Here is a 20633-nt window from a genome sequence, read left to right on the forward strand (position 1 = left end):
CCCAGACTTGTTTTGTGACTATCATATGGTCATTCCTGGAGAATGTTCCATGTTCCCCAGAGATGAATGTATATTCTACTTCTGTTGCAGGGAATGTTCTCTTAGGTCTCTTTGGATTAGTGTTATGGTTCAAGTCCAGTGTTTTCTTACTGGCTCAGTTTGGATGATCTCTTCCTTGCTGAAAGGAGGATGTTTGAGTCCTTTACTATTATCGGATTGTTGTATATGTCCCCCCTCAGATATGTTAATATTTGCTTAATATATTTAGGTGCTCTGATATTGCATATGTAAGTATATATATACACAATGGTTATGTTTTCTTCATGAATTTACCACATTATCATCATATATTGACCTTCTTTGATTCTTGTTACCATTTTTTACTTAAAGTCTATTTTGTCTATTATGAGAATAGTTACTCTCACTTTCATTTGGATTCTGCTTGCATGGAATGTCTCTTTCCATCCTTTAACTCTGAGCCTGCATGAGTGCCACCTTAAAGCTGAAGTGAGTCTCTTGTAGGCGGCATATAGCTGGGTCTTACTTTTTTACCCATCTAGCCACTCTGTCTTTTGATGGTAAATTCAGTCCATTTGTACTTAGAGTTGTTATTGGTAATGTAAGGACTTAGTAATGTGATCCTGTTCAGTTTTTTCTGGTTGCTTTGTATTTCCATTGTTTCTTTTACTCTGTTTCTGCCTATCTTTGTAAATTGGTAATTTTCCATTTTGGTATGCTCTGTTTCCCTTTTATCTCTTGTGCATCTGCTGTAGGTTTTTTGGTTTGTGGTTACCATGAGGCTTACATAAGACATTGCATAGATAAAACAGTTCATTTTAGGTTCATAGCAACCTAACTCCACTTGTATATTTTTATGTCATTATCTACCTCTTTTTATATTGTGTCTTTAGCACATTGTAGTCACTATAATAGTTACTTTTAATATTCTTTTCCTTTGACCTTTATAGTAAAGTGGTTGACATTCCATCCTGTTACAGAATTGGGATTTTCTAAATTTGACTGTATATTAACCTTTTACCGGTGTGTTGTATAGTCATGTGTTTTCATGTCACTGATTAGCATCTGTTCATTTCAGCTTAAAGTACTCCTTTCAGCATTTCTTGCAGGGTGGGTCTCGTGGTGATGAACTCTCTCAGTTTTTGTCTGTCTTAGAAAGTCTTTTTCTCCTGCATATTTGAAAGATAATTTTGGCGGGTAGGTCTTGGCTGGTAATTCTTTTCTCTCAACAGTTTGAATATCTGATTCCACTCTCTCCTGATCTGTAGGGTTTCTACTGATAAATCTTCTGAGAGTCTAATGGAAGTTCCTTTGCAGGTTACAATCTTCTCCTGCTCCTCCCACTCCACCCCACCCCCGCTATTTTTAGAATTCATTATTTTGGATATTTGACAATTTCATTATAATGTGTCTTAGAGTAACCTTGTGAACTTGGACGTCCATTTCTCTCTTCAGGTTTGGGAAGTTCTCAGCTATTTCTTTAAATAAATTTTCTTCCCCATATCCCTCTCTCCTCCTTTTGGAACCCTGATTTTTCTAACGTTAGGTTTTTTGATGGAATCCCAATCCCACAGGCTTTCTTCAGAGTTTTTCATTCTTTTTCCTTTGTTTTCCTTTAACATGGGTATTTGAAATCTTCTGACTCACTTTTTATTTCTTCCTTAATTCTGCTCCACTGCTGATGCTCTCTGTAGCATTTTTCATTTCACTCCATGAGCTCCTCAGCTCCAGAATTTCTGCTTGGCTCTTTTTTATGATTTATGTTTCTTTGGTAAATTACTCACTTTTAACCTGTATTTTTTCATAATCTTGTTAAATTGTTTGAGTTCTCTTATAGCTCACTGAGTTTGTTCGAAACAGCTATTCTTGAATTTGGTTAGATTGCAAAAGCCCATGCTTTTGATCTCAGTTTTTAGGGAATTACTGTCTTTTAGTGATGACATGTTTTCTCGATTTTTCATGTTTCCTGCAGTTCGGCAATGCATTTTTTTGCACTTGAAATGACAGATACTGCCTTAAACTACTGCTCGTTGCCTTCAGATGGGATATTCTGTTCATTGATGCTCTTACTTGGAACTTGTCTGCCTTTGTGTGGGTACATCTTTCCACTCCATTTGCTTCCTATGGTGGCAGAATTCTTCAGCTTTTGTCTTGTTCTGACAGTGTCACAGGCTGACTACTAGACCCTTCTTTTGTTTCCAGAAGGTGGTGCTGCTGTAGGAGTTCGTGGTTTCTCCCTTGCCCACAGATCGCGGCGTGTTTTCTGAGCACACTTCTTGTCTACTGGAGCTTCCTTCTTCCCCACCACGTTTAGGACTGAGCGCAAGATGCCAGCCACAGAGGCAGGGGAATTGCGAGTTTAGCACATGGGGATTTGGGGGTACTTGTGGACTCTCTCGGGAGATCTCCAGGTGTAGTGTTCACAGAAGCTCATGAGTAGACTTTAAAGAATGTGTGCCTTTAATGTCCTTTGATATTCCTTCCTGTCTCTTTCCCAGTCTCCTCCCTCCTCCTTCCAGTCATGGAGGTCCACCTCAGTTCTCTGGGGGTTACTGTAAAGAAACAGGTTTCTCCAGCTGTGACCTGCAACACCAGGGTAGCCAGGCACTCACTCACCTTTCCCTTGAGGGACAGGGCACTGCCACCTAATAATGTGACCCCACACCGTGTTGCCAGGGGTTGGAGGAACACTAGTAAACTTCTTTCCATCTCCAGTACTTACAGACTCGCTTGTGTCTGTTGCTTCAGTGCTATGCTGGAATCTCCCCTTGGGAAGGCTGGTTTTCTGCAGTTCCTTCTTTGTCGGTGGGTAACTGGCCAGGTCAGCAGTCTCCAGGTATTTTCTCAACCATGGCAAGAGGGCTTCAGGCAGGTTCACTGGTTTCGTAGTCCTTGCCAAAATATGCCTGCCTACTACCAGATGCACAGGTGGGCAAGACTTCTCCCAAGAATTCCAGAGTTCCACAAAGGAGCTTTTGTTCACAAATGGATGACTAATTCTTTGTTGCAAAGGGGAGACAAAAAAAGAGGATGCACTATAGGCTATCATGATACTGATAGTACTCTGTGATGGTCTCTTTCTGATACTTCTCGCGGTTGCATCTAGGAGGCCTCTTAGGACTCTCCTAAACTCAGCCTCTAGGAGACCCTGCCAGGAATACTGAGTAGGGTAGCCTCACTGCAGGGCCTGGGTTTTCCATGGGAACCCATGAGTAAAGAGTCTAACCTTGTTGTTAAAGGTTATATTTTCTTTTGGGTGTAGAAGCAAATGCTACTAAATCAGGGTAGGAGGGGGCTTTGTTACCATCTCATTTTGCTGAGACATCACCGGCCATAGAGAAGCAATCCTGCCTGGCCACGGAGCGCCCCACCTGTGCACACCCTGGCATCTCCCACACTAGCCCACGCTGGGTGGAGGTTGGGGGGTTTTGAACAAAGGCCAGACTCCTTGCATCGTTTTCCAGCACTCACAAGGCTCTTGCTGGAACAACGAAGGTAAACGGTTGCTGATTGTTTCTATTACTGCTGCAGTATTGAGAGCTGAAGCTGTGTATCTTTTGCCCCCTATCAGTATATCTGGCTAGAATTCTGATCTTTGCAAATAAAGCCTAACCACCCACCCAACTCCCACCCTGCCCAATGCTCTATTCAAGCAAAAGCTCCATCCTAATTAGGTCAAAGTTCTGGAGTCAGCAGCTAGTTTATTTGCCGTTGACAACACAGGGGGCCCTTCTGCAGAGAAGCTGTATCTTTCAGGTGCCCCATCACTGTTCACTGGTTGTAACCTTAGAACAACAGGGCTGGACCCTTCTTGGTGTACCCCTGCCCCCCACAGACGACCTCAGTTCAAGGTGGGAGCAGGGCCCAGCTATCAACCTGCCACAGGCAGTGGCGACTCATTGGAGAGAGTAAGGAAGAGGCACTGACCAAACCCGGTAGCATCCAAGGCGAGCAAGCAAAAAGCCGCTAGTCCCACTGGACCTTGCCAGGCTTCTGTGTGCCTCCCTCCCCCTGACAGCTGTGGCCCTGACATGGGCTCTCGATCAGTCATGCTGAGCAGGCAGCTAAACTTCTGTGCTCCCAACCAGATGCATTTTGTACGGAATGAAAAGTCAACACAGAGGGCTTTCTTTGATTCCTAATAATAAGGACTCTTTTTTAAAATAAATTTATTTATTAATTGAAGGATAATTACTTTACAGAATTTTGTTGTTTTCTGTCAAATCTCAATATGAATCAGCCATAGGTATACATATATCTCCTCCCTTTGGAACCTCCCTCCCATCTCCCGCCCCATCACACCCCTCTAGGTTGATACAGAGCCCCTGTTTGAGTTTCTTAGCCATACAGCAACTTCCCGTTGGCTATCTGTTTTACATATGGGGATGTAAGTGTCCATGTCACTCTCTCCACACATCTCACCCTCTCCTCCCCTCTCCCCGTGTCCATAAGTCTGTCTCTATGTCTGTTTCTCCACTGCTGCCCTGTAAATACATTCTTCAGTGCCATTTTCCTAGATTCTGTATATATGCGTTAGAACGGTATTTATCTGACTTATTTCATTCTGTACAATAGGTTCTATGTTCATCTACCTCATTAAAACTGACTCAAATGCATTCCTTTTTATGGCTGAGTAAGCAAAGAGTCGGACACGACTGAGCAACTGAACTGAACTGAATATTCCATTGTGTATATGTACCACAGCTTCTCTATCCATTCATCTGTCGATGGGCATCTAGGTTGCTTCCATGTTCTAGCTGTTGTAAATAGTGCTGCAGTGAACAATGGGGTACATGTGTCTTTTTCAATTTTGGTTTCCTCAGCGTATATGACTTGAAAAGGGGTTGCTGAGTCATATGGTGGTTTTATTCCTAGTTTTTTAAGGAGTCTCCATACCATCTTCCTACATGAGTTTGAGTGAACTCCAGCAGTTGGTGATGGACAGGGAGGCCTGGCATGCTGTGATTCATGGGGTCGCAGAGAGTCAGACATGACTGAGCAACTGAACTGAACTGATACCATCTTCCATAGTGGCTGTATCAATTTACATTCCCACCAACAGTGCCAGAGCGTTCCCTTTTCTCCACACCCTCTCCAGCATTTATTGTTTGTAGACTTTTTGATGAAGGCCATTCTGAATGGTGTGAGGTGATATCTCATTGTAGTTTTGATTTCTCTAATAATGAGCAATGTTGAGCATCTTTTCATGTGTTTGTTAGCCATTAGTATGTCATCTTTGGAGAAATGTCTGTTTACATCTTTTTCCACTTTTGTTTGAGCTGTTTGTTTTTCTGGTATTGCGTGAGCTGCTTATATATTTTGAAAATTAATCCTTTGTCAGCTGTTTCATTTATTTTTTCCCATTCCGAGGGTTGTCTTTTCACCTTGCTTGTAGTTTCCTTTGCTGTGCAAAAACTTTTAAGTTTAATCAGGTTCCACTTGTTTACTTTTGTTTTTATTTCCATTACTCTAGGAGGTGAGTCATAGAGGGATCTTGCTTTGTGTCATTGAGTTTTTCTATGTCTCTGTTTTCCTCTAAGGGTTTTATAGTTTCTGGTCTTACATTTAGGTCTTTAATCCATTTTGAGTTTATCTTTGTGTATGGTGTTAGGAAGTGTTCTGATTTCATTCTTTTACTTGTAGCTGTCCAGTTTTCCCAGCACCACTTATTAAAGAGGCTTTCTTTGCCCCATTGTATATTCTTGCCTCCTTTGTCAAAAATAAGGTACCCATAGGTGCATGGGTTTATTTCTGAGCTTTCTGTCTTGTTCCATTGATCTATATTTCTGTCTTTGTGCCAGTACTATACTGTCTTGATGGCTGTAGCTTTGTAGTATAATCTGGAGTCAGGAAGGTTGATTCCTCCAGCTCCATTCTTTCTCAAGACTGCTTGGCTATTCGGGATCTTTTGTGTTTCCATACGAATTGTGAAATTTTTTGTTCTAGTTCTGTGAAAAATGCCATTGGTAATTTGATAGGGATCACACTTGATCTGTAGATTGCATTTGGTAGTGTAGTCATTTTCACAGTATTGATTCTTCCTACTCAGGAACATGGAATATCTCTCCATCTGTTTGTTGTCTTTGATTTCTTTTATTAGTGTCTTATAATATTCTGTGTACTTTTTTTGTCTCCTTAGGTAAGTTTATTCCTAGGTATTTAATTCTTTTTGTTGCAGTGGTGAATGGGATTGATTCCTTAATTTCTCTTTCTGATTTTTCATTGTTAGTATATAGAAATGCAAAATTGATTTCTGCGTATTGATTTTATATCCTGCAACTTTGTTAAATTCACTGATTAGCTCTAGTCATTTTCTGATACTATTTTTAGGGTTTTCTATGTACAGTATTATGTCATCTACAAAGAGTGAGAGCTTTACTTCTTTTCCGATCTGGATTCCTTTTCTCTCTTTTTCTTCTCTGACTGCTGTAGCTAGGACTTCCAGAATTATGTTGACTAGTAGCAGTGAAAGTGGACGCCTTTGTCTTCTTCCTGATCTTTGGGGGAATGCATTCAGTTTTTCACCATTGAGAATAATGTTTGCTGTAGGCTTATCATATATGGCCTTTACTGTGTTGAGGTAGGTTCCTTGTATGCCCATTTTTTGAAGTTTTAATCATAAATGGGTGCTGAATTTTGTCAAAGGCTTTTTCTGCATCTATTGAGATTATCATATGGTTTTTATCTTTCAGTTTGTTAATATGGTGTGTCACATTGATTGATTTGCATATATTGAAGACTCCTTGCATCCCTGGAATAAACCCAACTTGATCATGGTGTGTGAACTTTTTTATGTGTTGCTGAATTCTGTTTACTAAAGTTTTGTTGAGGATTTTGCCTCTATGTTCATCAGTGATACTGGCCTGCAGTTTTCTTTTTCTGTGTTGTCTTTGTCTGGTTTTGGCATCAGGGTGATGATGGCCTTGTAGAATGAGTTTGGAAGTGTTTCTTCCTCTGCAGTTTTTTGAAAGTTTTAGGATAGGCAAATGTTTGATAGAATTCTCCTGTGAAGCCATCTGGTCCTGGGCTTTTGTTTTTTGGGAGATTATTGATCTAAGCTTCAATTTCCCTGCTTGTAATTGGGTTGTTCATAATTTCTATTTCTTCCTGGTTCAGTCTTGGAAGGTTGAGCTTTTCAAAGAATCTGTCCGTTTCTTGCAGGTTATCCATTTTATTGCCACGTAGTTGTTCATAATAGTCTCTTATAATCCTTTGTATTTCTGCATTGTCTGCTGTAACCTCTCCTTTTTCATTTCTAATTTTGTTGATTTGACTCTTTTTTTCTTGATGAGTCTGGCTGAAGGTTTGTCAATTTTGTTTATCTTCTGAAAGAACCAGCTTTTAACTTGATTAATCTTTACTATTGTTTCTTTCATTTCTTTTTCATTTATTTCTGCTCTGATCTTTATGATTTCTTTCCTTCTACTAATTTTGGGGGTTTTTATTCTTTTTTTCCCGGTTGTTTTAGTTGTAAAGTTAGGTTGTCTGTTTTTCTTGTTTCTTGAGGTAGGATTGTGGTGCTGTAAACTTCCCTCTTAGAACTGCTTTTGCTGCATCCCATAGGTTTTGAGTTGTGTTTTCATTGTCATTTGTTTCTAGAAATTTTTTTTATTTCCCTTTTGATTTCTTCAGTAACCTGTTGGTTATTTAGAAATGTGCTGTTTAATCTCCATGTGTTTGTGTTTCTTACAGTTTATTTCTTGTAATTGATATCTAGTCTCATAGTGTTTTGGTTGGAGAAGATGCTTGATACGATTTCAGTTTTCTTAAATTTGCTGAGGTTTGATTTGTAACCCAAGATGTAGTCTATCCTGGATAATGTTCCACGTGCACTTGAGAAGAAGGTGTATTATACATTTGGACGGAATGTCCTGAAGATATCAATGAGCTCCATCTCATCTAATGTATCACTTAAGACTTGTGTTTCCTTTTAATTTTCTGTTTGGATGATCTGTCCATTGGTGTAAGTGAGGGGTTAAAGTCTTCTACTATTAATGTGTTACTGTAAGTTTCTCCTTTTATGTCTGTGTTTGTCTTATGTATTGAGGTGCTCCTATGTTGGGTGCATAGATATTTACAATTCTTATGTCTTCCTCTTAGATTGATCCCTTGACCATTATATAGTGTCCTTCCTTATCTCTTGTAATTTATTTTAAGGTCTATTTTGTCTGATATGAGGATTGCTACTCCAGCTGTCTTTTGCTTCCCATTTGCATGGAATATGGTTTTCCATCCTCTCACTTTCAGTCTATATGTGTCTTTAGGTTCAAAGGGGGTTTCTTGTAGACAGCATATATATGGGTCTTGTTTTTGTATCTATTCAGCCAGTTTGTGTCTTTTGGTTGGAGCATTTAATCTGTTTATATTTAAAGTAATTATTGATATATATGTTCCTGTTGCCATTTTTTTAATTGTTTGGGGTTGATTTTGTAGATCTTTTTCTTCTCTTGTATCTCTTGACTATATAAGTTCCGTTTTATTTCTCCATCAATTTTGAATGAGATCCTTGCTGGGTACAATAACCTTGGTTGTAGATTTTTCCCTTTCAGTACTGTAAATATACCCTGCCATTCCCTTTTGGCCTGCGTAATTTGTGTGGACTCTTATTGCTGATTATAGTTAGGCTTCTTGACTCTCCCTCTCGCCTGGCACTTACCGACCTTCCAGGTCGTTGACTGTGGCCTGCCCGCCCCCACCACTTCTCTGTGGCTGGGCCAGAGGACAGGACGGTGCCTCGTGAGGGACGTGCATCACACATGCCTCATTGTCCCTGTGTTTCCTGGCTCCTCTGGGCTTGGACAGAGATGCCACCTGCTGCACACAGGGGCTGACACCCAGGAGACTCATGCAGCATAAGTGCAGCGTGACCAAGAGATGTGTCGCCATGAAACAGCAGTTTGTCTCAGGAACTGGTGTACATTCTGTTGGGTCAGCATTCCTGCCGATGTAACAAAATGTGAATCTCGAGCTCTCAGAATCTAGTCCCCACCTCATGCTCTGACCAATACTCTTCCTGTGCCTTGTCTTTCTCCAAGAGGGATAATTCCCTTGTACCTACTGCAGCAGCAGGTGCCTCAGCATCTTTGAAGGGCCAGGGACACCTGGTGCACTGGCTGTGGGAGGATGCTGTGGGTCAGCAGGTGCCTGGCAGGCAGGTCCTACAGCCTGGACCAGGGGCTCTTGACTTTTATTCTCAGATGTTCCCTGACCCTACCAACTGCAGCCACCAGCCCAGGTTCTGCTGGGTTGGGGTCTTCAGAGCTTTGCAGCCCTCTGAGGGCAGTGAGTCAGGCAGGCTTGTGAGGCAGCTAGCACCTTCTGGTAGCTTCTGGGCATCTTGGCCACCCCAACAGCAAGCAGTGAACCCTTTCCTAAGAGCAGTTAGTGGTAATGGGGTCCCCCTCCAGGTGTTTTCAGGGTCAGAGGCTATCCCACGTGAGCCCCCCTCCCTCAGCAGCTGACATCTCTTTGGAACAGAAGCTCATGACTGGAAACGAGCTGCTTTCCTTGTCCGTGGTCCAGAGGCGGGCAGGAAATGCCAGCCCCTGGTTATGATACGCAGGGCCATAGCAGCACCTAGGACACTTGCCCCAACCAGCCTGTCGGGAAGACCCACCGAGCCCCTGGCCTGCCCTCTCTCCATCTGGTCCGTTTGCTCAGCATCCCCTAGGTGACGCTCATGTGGCTGCTAAAGACACGGGGCCTGTCCCCATTCACAGACTCACAGACGTGCTCCCCTGCATGCTACTTCAGGTTCACAGACTGACTGCCTCTGCCTCCTCATCTCTCATCGCATTTAGAAGTCAGCAGTGCTGTCGCCTATTTGCAGACAGAAACCCTTAAGTGGCCCTGGCCCTCAGCTGACGTGTCAGGGATGTAGTCTGTCGGCCAGCAGGTGCCGCCCACAAGCTTCCTGCTGCTCTGAATCCGCAGAGAGACCCCACTCCACTGTCCTCGGGCCACGTACCAAGGTCCCCTTTTCACTCTGACCACCATCCTCCTCCCCTCGCCAGCACCGGCCACACCTGACCTCCTGCGCTGACGTCTCCTCCCAGTAGAATAGGATTCTGTCCTGTCCACTGAGGGTCCCAGCACCTGGTCTGGGGTTAGGTGCCCTCGCTGGGATGGATGGATGAGAGGTGGGTAAGACCTCAGCCCTCCCCAGACACTCTGAGCCACGGGGAGCCTTTCTCTCTGGATGTGAGCCCATCCCATCCCCAAAGACACGTTGGGTGTGGCAGAGCTCTGCTGTTCTACTCGGGAGCTGATACAACCTAAAAACTTGGATGAAGAAACATTCTCCTTCCCAGTCCTGCAGGTGCCCACACAGAGGGACCTCGGGGGCAGCAGGGGCAGAGACCAGGGTGAACTTAAACTAGGTCCCAAGTGCCCTTGGCCGGTGCCACTGACAGGCATGCCTTGCCATCCACGGTGAGACTTCTTTGTGGCACCAAGTCTAGTGAGCAAGACCCAGCATGACTTTTAGTTCTCATGGCCACTGGCCCACCACCTGAAACAATCAAGCAAATTTGCCATTGCAGATCTTGTTCAAGAGTCTCTTTCCAGGAAAGGCCAAACGTAAAGTTCCCACATCTCACATTTTATAGAAAGGGGGACCTGAGAACCGTTACACAAAGATGCTCCAGAGCAGGTCGTGCAAACTGTGTCCCAGTTTGCAGAGAAAGGTGATGGTGGAAGGAGTCTGGGAAGAGGGAAAGGATGATTGCAGATTGGTGCCCGTTCAGTGCCTACTTCATGCCAGTTCACAGATTCAGTCACTCCTGCAAGCTCATGCAGCAGATCCTTTTTTTTTTTTTTCTGTGCCACATGGCATGTGGGCTCTTAGTCCCCTGACTAGGGATCAAACCCGTGCCCCCTGCATTGGAAACATGGGGGCTCTTAACCATTGGACCAGCAGGGATGTCCCAATAGCAGCAGATACTCTTCTTGCTCCCATTTTACCGATGGGGAAGTTGAAGCTTGTCATTCACTAAGCAAGCACGTGTGTGCCTGAACAAGCCAGAGCAGAGAGTGCCTCACGCTGTCTCACAGTTTATGAGGCCTCAACTTTCTGTGGGTACAGAGAGTTCAGTCCTTGGAACCTGCCTAGGGAGATACCAGTCTTCAGACTGAGGGCATATTCAGGCAAAAAACAAGCATCAGATATTGCTCCCCATGGGTTTTCTGGGATTCCTGGTTTGTTTTGAAGGCCTTTACCACACAGCTATTTACTACCTGCCTCAATTTAAGCCTGCAGATTGCCTTTTTTTCTTTTTAATATTGAGGGAAAGTTACAGATTTTCACTTAATAAAGTGAAAACCACTTTATTAAGATGGAAGTTATTTTATGACGTTATGGTAGTATTACCTACTTTAATACAGTGGGAAATGACCAAAAGTCATTTTTCCCATAATAGGACATGGAATTAACTCAAGAAAAATTAGAATGTATACTTTCTGATTTGAAATTATATTCCTAGTAAGCAACCAGTAATGCTATACTGCATTTGTGGGTTTGTCTTTTTTTTTAACTTACAGAATTGGATGTAGTTCAGATCCAGGAGGATAGCAAAGTCCTTGGGTCACAGAGGAGGGAAGATGTCTGGACAGGTGGCAAGACACAGTTTCCCTTGATGTTTTCATGTTCTCAGAGTGACTGAGAATGGATGAATGGATAGATAATATTATATATATGTATAAAATACATCAATATATATTATACACACACACACAGAGGAATATTATCATGAGATAATGAGAAACAAGGAAATGCCACTATTTGCAACAACATGGATGCACCTAGGGAAGATTGTGCTGTGTGCTCAGTTGTGTCTGACTCGTGCAACCCCATGGACTGTAGCCCGCAGGCTCCTCTGTCCATGGGATTCTCCAGGCAAGAATACTGGAGTGGGTTGCCATGCTCTCCTCCAGGGGATCTTCCCAACCCAGGGACCAAACCCAGGTCTCCGGCACTGCAGGCGGATTCTTTACCTAATCTGAGCCACCAGGGAAGCCCAGGGAGGATTATGCTCAGTGAGATAAATCAGACAGAAAACTCCTACTGTACAACCTCACTTACATGTGGAACCTAAAAAAGCAAACTAATAGAAACAGTAGAATGGCGGTTACCAGAAGGTGGGGGAAATGAGATATTGGTCAAAGAGTACAAATTTCCAGTTCTAGAGGAACAAGTTCTGGGGCTCTAGTATACAGCATGGTGGCTGTAGGAATAATGCTGTGTTATACACTGGAAAGCTGCTCAGTGAGATCTAAAAGTTCTCACCATAAAAAGAAAAGGTAATGATGTACCTTAATAGATATGTTCATGTTGCAATAAGTGTGTCAAATCTACCCCTTGTATACCTTAAACTCCCACCAAGTTATATGTCAGTTCCACCTTAAGAAAGACTTCTCAGCCCCCAGCTCAGGACTGGGGTCCTGAAGGAAGGAGTCTGGCCCCCCAGCAGCCACAGCTCCACTAGCAGGGCCTGGTCAGGCCTTAGAGGCTGGGGAAGGCTCAGTGCCAGGGTCCAGAGCTACACAAACGTACTAATACCTGCCCCACCCAACTCCACACTTAGAAATGAGAATCAGTGATGTTTGCTGCCACTCTGGACTCTGTTACTGGCCCTGAGCCACTGATAATGTTTAAGAACCAACCATGACACAGCTCCACTGGAATCTGTTTTGCACAAAGGGCATACCTCATGCAGCAGATACATCCATCTTCCTCCCCCAAGACGGATGACTTAGCCACGTGAGTTGGGCGGCTTTGTAGACACGGTAGGGTTTATGAACATTGCTCCGGCTGCAGGCCAGAGTGGGAATCAGGCTTCGACGTCACGGCCCTCTGTCTGTCTGTTGCAGCTGGTGAGCGACTTGTTGGAATTTTGCTTCTATACCTTCCGGGAGTCCCAGGCTCTGAAAGTGGAGTTCCCAGCGATGCTGGTGGAGATCATCAGTGACCAGCTGCCAAAGGTGGAGTCCGGGAATGCCAAGACCCTTTACTTTCACAGGAAGTGACGGGAGACGTCTCACAAGAAGAACTTTGCCTTAAGTTTCCCCGTGTTGTTCCACACCCACGAAGGACCCAAGAAAAATCCTATTTTTGACACACATGATGGTTTATTCCCACTTGTTCAGCAGTTTCTCAAGTTGAAAATCATGTCAAGGGTTGGGAGGCAGGCAGGCAGGGTGACGTGGCTTTGGCGAGACCTGCACAGTCTGGAAGGTTCTTCCTTCTCCAACCCCCAGTGCTTAGAAACATGTTCCTGTTCCTCTGGATGAAAAGCCATATCTAGTCAATAACTTTCTGATTTTGATATTTTAACAGATGGAAGTTTTAACTATGCCATGCAGTTTCTGGTATCGTTCGCTTGTGTTAAAAGGGTTCAAGGACTAACGAACTTTTTCAAGCTCACCCTTGGTTTGCACATAAAAACGTATAGTCAATATGGGGCATTAATATTCTTTTGTTATTTAAAAAAACAAAAAAAGAAAAAATATATACAGATCCCTGTTGTGTAATAACGGAGCACGTGGAGTGGACCGGCAGCTCCCACAGGGGTGCGTCTTCACCCACGTCTTTCTGCATCACTGGTATCCACACCCTCTCCACTTATTATTTAATTAGAATGGATAAGATGTTCAGAAAAATGCCTTGGTTTCAATTTCTAGTATCTATTGTGTTGGCTTTACAGATAATTTTTGCAGTCTTTTGCTGTGCTGTACATTATTGTATGTATAAATTGTGAAGGACCTAAAATAAGGTATAAGGAACTTTTGTAAATGAGACACATAAAAAACTTTAATGGTTAATAGGATGAATGGGAAAGTATTTTTGAAAGAATTCTATTTTGCTGGAGACTATTTAAGTACTATCTTTGTCTAAACCAACAAGGTAAAAAAAAAATTTTTTTTTTGTAAAGTGAAATGTCCTGCATGCATCATGAACCGTTTACAGTGTATTTAAGAAAGGGAAAGCTGTGCCTTTTTTAGCTCCATATCTAATTTACCATTTTACAGTCTCTGTTGTAAATAACCACACTTAAACCTCTTCGGTTGTCTCTAAGCCTTTCTAATTCTTCTGTACTTTGGTTTTGTCCTTGGTCTCCCGCTTGGGGTGTTCGTGGGACTTGAGTGCATTTTCCGGCTTCGGCTCCATCCTCCTTCCAGTGGGGACGGCGCAGCATGGTGTCTGCAGCTCCTTGAAGGCGTCCTTCGACGACACCCCTGTGAGAGGATGTCCCAGGAGTGCTGTGGCTTTAGGAAAGCTGCCTCTTTCCCCTCAAGAAGCAGAATCCACTTTATTAGAGAGACTGGAAAGGCTGTGGCTCAGAGTGCGCATCCTCATCCCATTTTAGAAATTGAGTTTTCTCCTTTGGGGGGAGGGGAACGGGGAAAAATTCCATGCACTCTCTCTGTCTGCAAAAGGTGAAATGTTCACTTCCGGTCACAGAAGAGGGTGTTGCACTCCTGGAACTGGTCACAGGAACACGTAGGTCATGGCAGGAGGCACTTGGAAGATGCCCCTGGGCACAGTTCAGTCAGAACAGCGTGGAGACCGCACGGTAATTAGAGGGTTTTTAGATTTTTAAAAGGTAGGTTTTAAAAATAAAATTTTATATGTAAACAGTTTTGGAAAAAAAAAAACACTACAGATCATAAAAGCAAGACAGCAGCACTAAAATTTTTAATTCACTAATCTGTTTGGCACTGAGGCAATTTATGGCTTTTTCTCTTGCCCCAAATCACAAACATATATATATATATATATACACACACACACATACATATATATATATATATATATGGGGAAACTTAATATGATTGCACTAAATAAACTACTTTGAATAGAGGCCAAATTAATCTTGAAAAAATGATGATAATCATCAGGTACTCAGTGAAATCTTATTCTTTTCCAAAACCTAAAAGCTAGAGCTGGGGAACCCCAAGGCCAGGAGATGGCAGCGCTGGGATCAACCCTTTCCTCCAGGGTTCACCATGCAGGCAACATTACCCTGTCTCTCAGAATACACCTGCCTTATGCAAGGGGAAACCTGTGAAAGCTGCACTCAGACAGAGGAGTTTTTTCTTACATAATTTGCAATTTCAGGAATTTAATTTATAGGCAGATCTTTCAATACAGTCAACTTACATGCACAGCAATACGAAAGCCACACTTGGAAGGTGATAAATACACCGCATGCAGACTGGGGGTTTTCTGGGAAAGAAATGGCTTCATAAGAGCAGCTTTTAGCTCAGACTGACTTTTTATGAAATCAGAATTTCGACGTAACCGGGTTTGGGATGGAGACAGTCTGCATCAGCTTTTTGTATTAACAAGGTTCCTGACTCTGTGTGTGTCTCCAGGTAACTTTGCTTGAGTAAACAGCAAAGCCATATTCTAAATCCACTGTTGAACGCCTGTCCCAGTCCAAATTGTCTGTCTGCTCTTATTTTTGTACCATATTGCTCTTTAAAATCTTGGTTTGGTACAATTCATAATTCACCAAAACTTCTTCATATAATTAAAAAAAACACACTAAATTAGTTTAAAATGAAGCAATTTATATCTTTATGCAAAAACATATGTCTGTCTTTGCAAAGGACTGTAAGCAGATTACAATAAATCCTTTACTTTAATCACCTGTTGTTTTGGAAACAGTTCATTTGAACGTCTATAGGAACACGTGGATTTTGTGGCCTTTTAAATCTGGATTATATGCCCCTCTGCCTATATCCAATATGGAATAACCATGCCCACCCCCCACCCATGTTAGGAAGCCCTATGTTATCCACATATTAATTACTCTTTTGGGGGTTAAATGTTTTGTTTCTTAGTGCTGATATTTGGTTCACTGAAATATACCCCATGACAATTTTATGACAATGATTACTGCTGATGTAGCCACGAAATTCGATACATACATGGCCTCATTTATCTTCACAACCACACGGAAGCTTGTTTACTTTACAGACTTTGAGACTCACCTGAGTAGACCAGATGCCCCATCTCATTCCCAGGTCCTTCCCCACACAGTGGAGTCTTATTCCCACCCCAGATCCTCTTGGGCTGTCAAGAGACTCCATTCACCATCAGTCATAATGCTTCTCACATTCCTTACAGGCTGCTCCTCTGAACCACATTCAGCAAAACAGACTACAAAAGAGCAGTCAGGAATTATCAGCTCTGAAAACTAGAAAACATGTATTTCCCACAAGAGAAATTCATGTACATCTTTAATGTGTCGTTTAAGTGACGATCAGTCAAACTAGAAGACTGACAGTTAAACACAACTTTGCTTTAATACAACTGATCTGTTTCTGAAACACAACATTAGCCATGAAACACAGCACAGGAAAAACACTTTTGAGCTTTGTGCACAGATTTGTTTGTAAAAATTTATTGAAAACGAAGGTAATTTTATATCTTAGAATGTATGCAGTCTGACCTATGAGGGAACAGGGTTTCTCACAGAAAGCCTCTAACTTTAAACAAAAGCCATCATGGTCTCTGAGTCTGCATGGCTAGATATGGGGCGCCTTGGATGTGCCCCCTTGGTTAAAGTGAGTGCTCTTTCTTCATAGAGCAGGCATGTTCCTGGATCAATGAGCCAGGAACCTTCCTGTATTTCTAGGAAGCTCTTAAAGTGCTCTCAGACCCAAAGGCTCCACCTGCACATTAGGAATCATTAGCTAAGAACTAAGTTTCTGCCACTGAGCAAGCCAGCCAGCCACTGAAAGCCAAGGCAGTAAAAATTATGCATAGTGATGCATATATACTTAGTGGTTTGTTTAGTGTCCCTCAAACAAATAGAAAACATTGTTCCCTTATTTTAACATCAGCTCCACATGTGTGTTAGTCTCTCAGTTGTTTCTGGACTCTGCGACCCCATGGGCTGCAGCCCACCAGGCTTCTCCATCCACGGGATTTTCCAGGCAAGAATACTGGAGTGGGGTGCCATTTCCTTCTCCAGGGCAGCTCCACATACTTTTTGATAAACTGCAAATGTCCACAGACTAAAATGACTTGATTACAAGTATCTCCAGCACCTTAATCAAATCATCCAATTGCTGTTGCAGCAATTTTCTTGGAAATAAAGCAGCGGCTTCCCAAACAATGTTAGATAAGAGTAAAATAGGATTTTAATATTCAACACAACCAAACCTGTTGTTAGTTGCTAAGTCGTGTCCGACTCATTGCAACCCCATGGACTGCAGCACTCCAGGTTTCCCTGTCCTTCACTACTTTCCGAAGTTTGCTCAAACTCATGTCCATTGAGTTGGTGATGCCATTCAACCATCTCATCCTCTGTCACCCGCTTCTCATCTTGCCCTCAATCTTTCCCAGCATCAGGATCTTTTCCAATGAGTTGACTTTTCGCATCAGGTGGCCAAAGTATTGGAGCTTCAGCATCAGTCCTTCCAGTGAACATTCAGGACTGATCTCCTTTAGGATGGAGTGGTTTCATCTGTTGCTCTCCAAGGGACTCTCAGACCAAACCTGAATCCAAAGCAAAGTGAATGAAGGAGCAGAGTAGCAGTGTGTTACAAACCACCCGAACACTGAGTGGTTTAAAGCAACCATCATTTATTATTCTCCTAAGTTAGCTAGCAGGGCAAGTTCTGCTGGTCTGGGCCAGGCTGGGATTGGTTGGGCTGGTCATGTGGCCAACTGGTCTGAGCTAGTTTTGCTCCATGTGGCCTCTCCTCTATCAGGCTAGTCTGGGCATATTTTCATGGTATAAGCAAGGTTCTAAGACAGTGGAAATGTACAGCACTTTTCAAGCTTCTAATTGCATCAAGTTTGCCTCTGTTTCATTGGCATTACCAAGTCAAGCCCGTAGTTGGCATGGGAGGGCTACCCATAAGGGCATGCATCCAGTGAGGGGTGAAATTTGGGATGATTCAACCAATGTACCATGCACAATTTAGGTATTTTTTCATAGAGTTTATGTTGCCAAGACAGTGATTTTTCAAGTTTTCCATGGCCGGAAAAACCCATTTCTTATGGATCTTCGTGCCCTAGTCCAGCCTGATCCAGAGAGGGTTATGGTGAAAACTTGCTTGAGCTGAGTCAGATCGTGTTCTACCCATACTCCAAACTGTTCCACCTGCAGCTGTTAAACCATCGAAGGAAGGAAATATCCAGAAACTGTAACGCATGGTACTGAGCAGCCTCAGTGAATCCCAAGCACTTAATGCCGAAGTCCAAAGTGCAAGTCTCTTGGTGGGCAAAAATTAAAACTCCTCTTTATAATCAAGTTGATTTTCTGATAGGAAAGAATTCTCCAAGGTATTCTACCCAGCAGATTGAGACACTTTTAGCCAGACATGAAAGCATCAGGAGAATGTGCCAGCTTACCCAGACGGGGTAGCAATAAATTACCATCCAGGCCAGTCAAGGAAAAAGAGTGCTGACAAGCATCGGAGAAGACTTTCTCAGAGCTCAAGCCAGAAGCTGTTTGAGGACACGCTCCTGGAATAACTTCCTCCCACAGGAGGGAGGCAAGAAAGTCGGGTGGCTCTGGAAGATTCAGAGTCACGCAGAACGTCTGGCTGGGGAAGGAGCCACCCAGCCTGGTGAGAGTCTTGAGGGAACAACCAGTGAGCAGGTGATAAGGGGCCCAGTGGGAAAGGGAATGGGGGGACTTCCCTGGTAGCCCAGTGTTTGAAAAGTGGTCTTCCAATGCAGGGAACATGGGTTCAATTCCTGGTTGGGGAACTAATATCCCACATACCTTGGGGCAACTAAGCCTGCACACCACAACTAATAACAGCCTCAGCTAAGCCAGATGAATTATTTAAAAGGTAAAGAGCATGGAGTGCCCTTGGGAAGGCACGGGAAGACTGGACAGTGGACTCCTGCTGAACTCCTGGCAGAGGGAGAGAGCAGGGCATGGCCTTGGCGCACGTAGGCTAGAGGGAAGCAGAGTGGCTGTGAGAGAAGGGGGCAGAGACCAGCCCCCTAGGCACCCTGTGGCTGCCTTCCTCCATCTTCCCCATTCACTAAACCCTGTCTCTTGCTGGGTGCCCTCCAGACGCTTCACATCATCATTTGTCACAGTCCCCAGCGAGGCTGCTACCACTCTCTCCATTTCATGGCTGGCGACTGAGGCATGAGAGGTCAAGTGAGCTCACCATCAGCAAGGTACAAAATAGGGAAAATGGAATTTCAAAAAATATATATTTATTTAACTCAAAACATGCACTGTTAGCCACCATATTTGTTTCCTAGAAATGTCACAAGGTACCACAAACTAGGGGCTTAAAATCAACAGGAATGTCTCGTCTCCCAGCTGGGAGGCTGGAAGTCTGAGATCACGAGGTCATCAGGGTTGGGTCCCTCTCAGGGAGGATTTGGCCTCTCTCCGTGGCTTGTACGTTGCATTGTCTCCCTGTGTGTCTTCACACTGTCTTCCCTGACGCTTGTTTCAGTGTCCAGATTGTCCCTTTCTTTAAAGACACCAGTCCAACCCTACCTGCCTCATCTGAGTTGATGACATCTGCCATGATCCTGTTGCCAGATGAAGTCACATTCAGGTACCGGGGTTAGGACTTCAGCATATGAATTTCGGAAGAGGGTACACAATTCAACTCCTAACAGCCCTTACCCCCACCAGCCCCCAGAAGCAAGACACTAGAGGAGAAAGAGTGTGACCAGCGTACTGCACTTGGACCGAGCTCTTTGCTCTTGAAAGCCTTCATTAAAATAACTTCCCCTGGCTTGAGTCAGTCCGTGGAAAGAATGAATGGGTTGAATGTCCACACACGGCACAAACAATCCAGTGCCCCCACCACCACCCCGAACTCCCAACTATAGATGCTCCTATGGCTACACAGAAAGAGAGGGCTATAACCCCCCCCTCCAGGCCATCTGGCTCTGTTCTCATCTGGCGAGTCCTTTCCGGGTGCAGAGACCCCCAGGGCCAGCCTTTTAGCGACCTCATAGAATGCAAGCTCCACTGCAAGTAAACAATCTGAGTGCCCTCTTTTGCTCAAAGCCCCCCCACCCCCACCCCAATCATGCTTCTGAATGAACACAGGATGACAGCTGGTGGAGGCGGCTGGTGCTGAACGAGGTGGGCTGAGGGGCCTGGGTCCTGAGGGAGGCGGGGCCGCTGCTCAGCCAGCCTTCAGTAGATGCTCGGGAACTACACCCACACAACAAAAATACAGAAAAACCTAGCACCACTCGCCTATGTCTCTTCGGGGGAAATGAAGATCTGCAGGTGGAAGAGAACATCTCCTGGTCCCGTTATTAAGCATACTCTGGGCCAGGCCCAGAGGAAAGCTCCCCGGCCGGGGGCCACCTATTCCCAAAGGAAGACACCCCAATACCCCAGCTCCCCTTTGGCGTAACCCTGTTCTTCCTGGAACAACCACAGGAGGAGTCTGCAGGGCTGGGGGAGCCCTTGCAGCCAGCCCTATCCTGAGGCTTCACTACTGTCACACTGTCATTCTGCAGAACACAGATGCCCTGACAACAAAGATGCAAGTGACTCTCACATCAGTAACATCAGTGTGGGGAGCAGCAGTGACAGATGGTGGCCATGGCAACGGGGACCAGAGCAACTGACTCACATCAGTACAGGGACTAGCATTGCCCACTA

At 43.9% G+C, this 20633-nt stretch overlaps 1 protein-coding gene across 4 annotated transcripts in view; it reads left to right on the plus strand.

Moving 5' to 3' along the window:
* Positions 1-19978, plus strand: part of NR3C2 (nuclear receptor subfamily 3 group C member 2) — a 437832-nt gene extending 417854 nt beyond the window's left edge. For all 4 annotated transcript variants that reach the window (XM_088827978.1, XM_088827979.1, XM_055405624.2 and 1 more), the window contains exon 9: positions 12886-19978. In XM_088827978.1, coding sequence (XP_088684104.1) covers positions 12886-13041 — 156 coding nt within the window. In that variant the 3' untranslated portion in view covers positions 13042-19978. The remainder of the gene's footprint in view (positions 1-12885) is intronic.
* The last annotated feature ends 655 nt before the right edge of the window (positions 19979-20633 follow it).

This window comes from Moschus berezovskii, chromosome 19 (assembly GCF_049115385.1).
Source record: "Moschus berezovskii isolate FMDL1 chromosome 19, NW_MosBer_1.0, whole genome shotgun sequence".
In the NCBI taxonomy this organism is placed as follows: Eukaryota; Metazoa; Chordata; class Mammalia; order Artiodactyla; family Moschidae; genus Moschus; species Moschus berezovskii.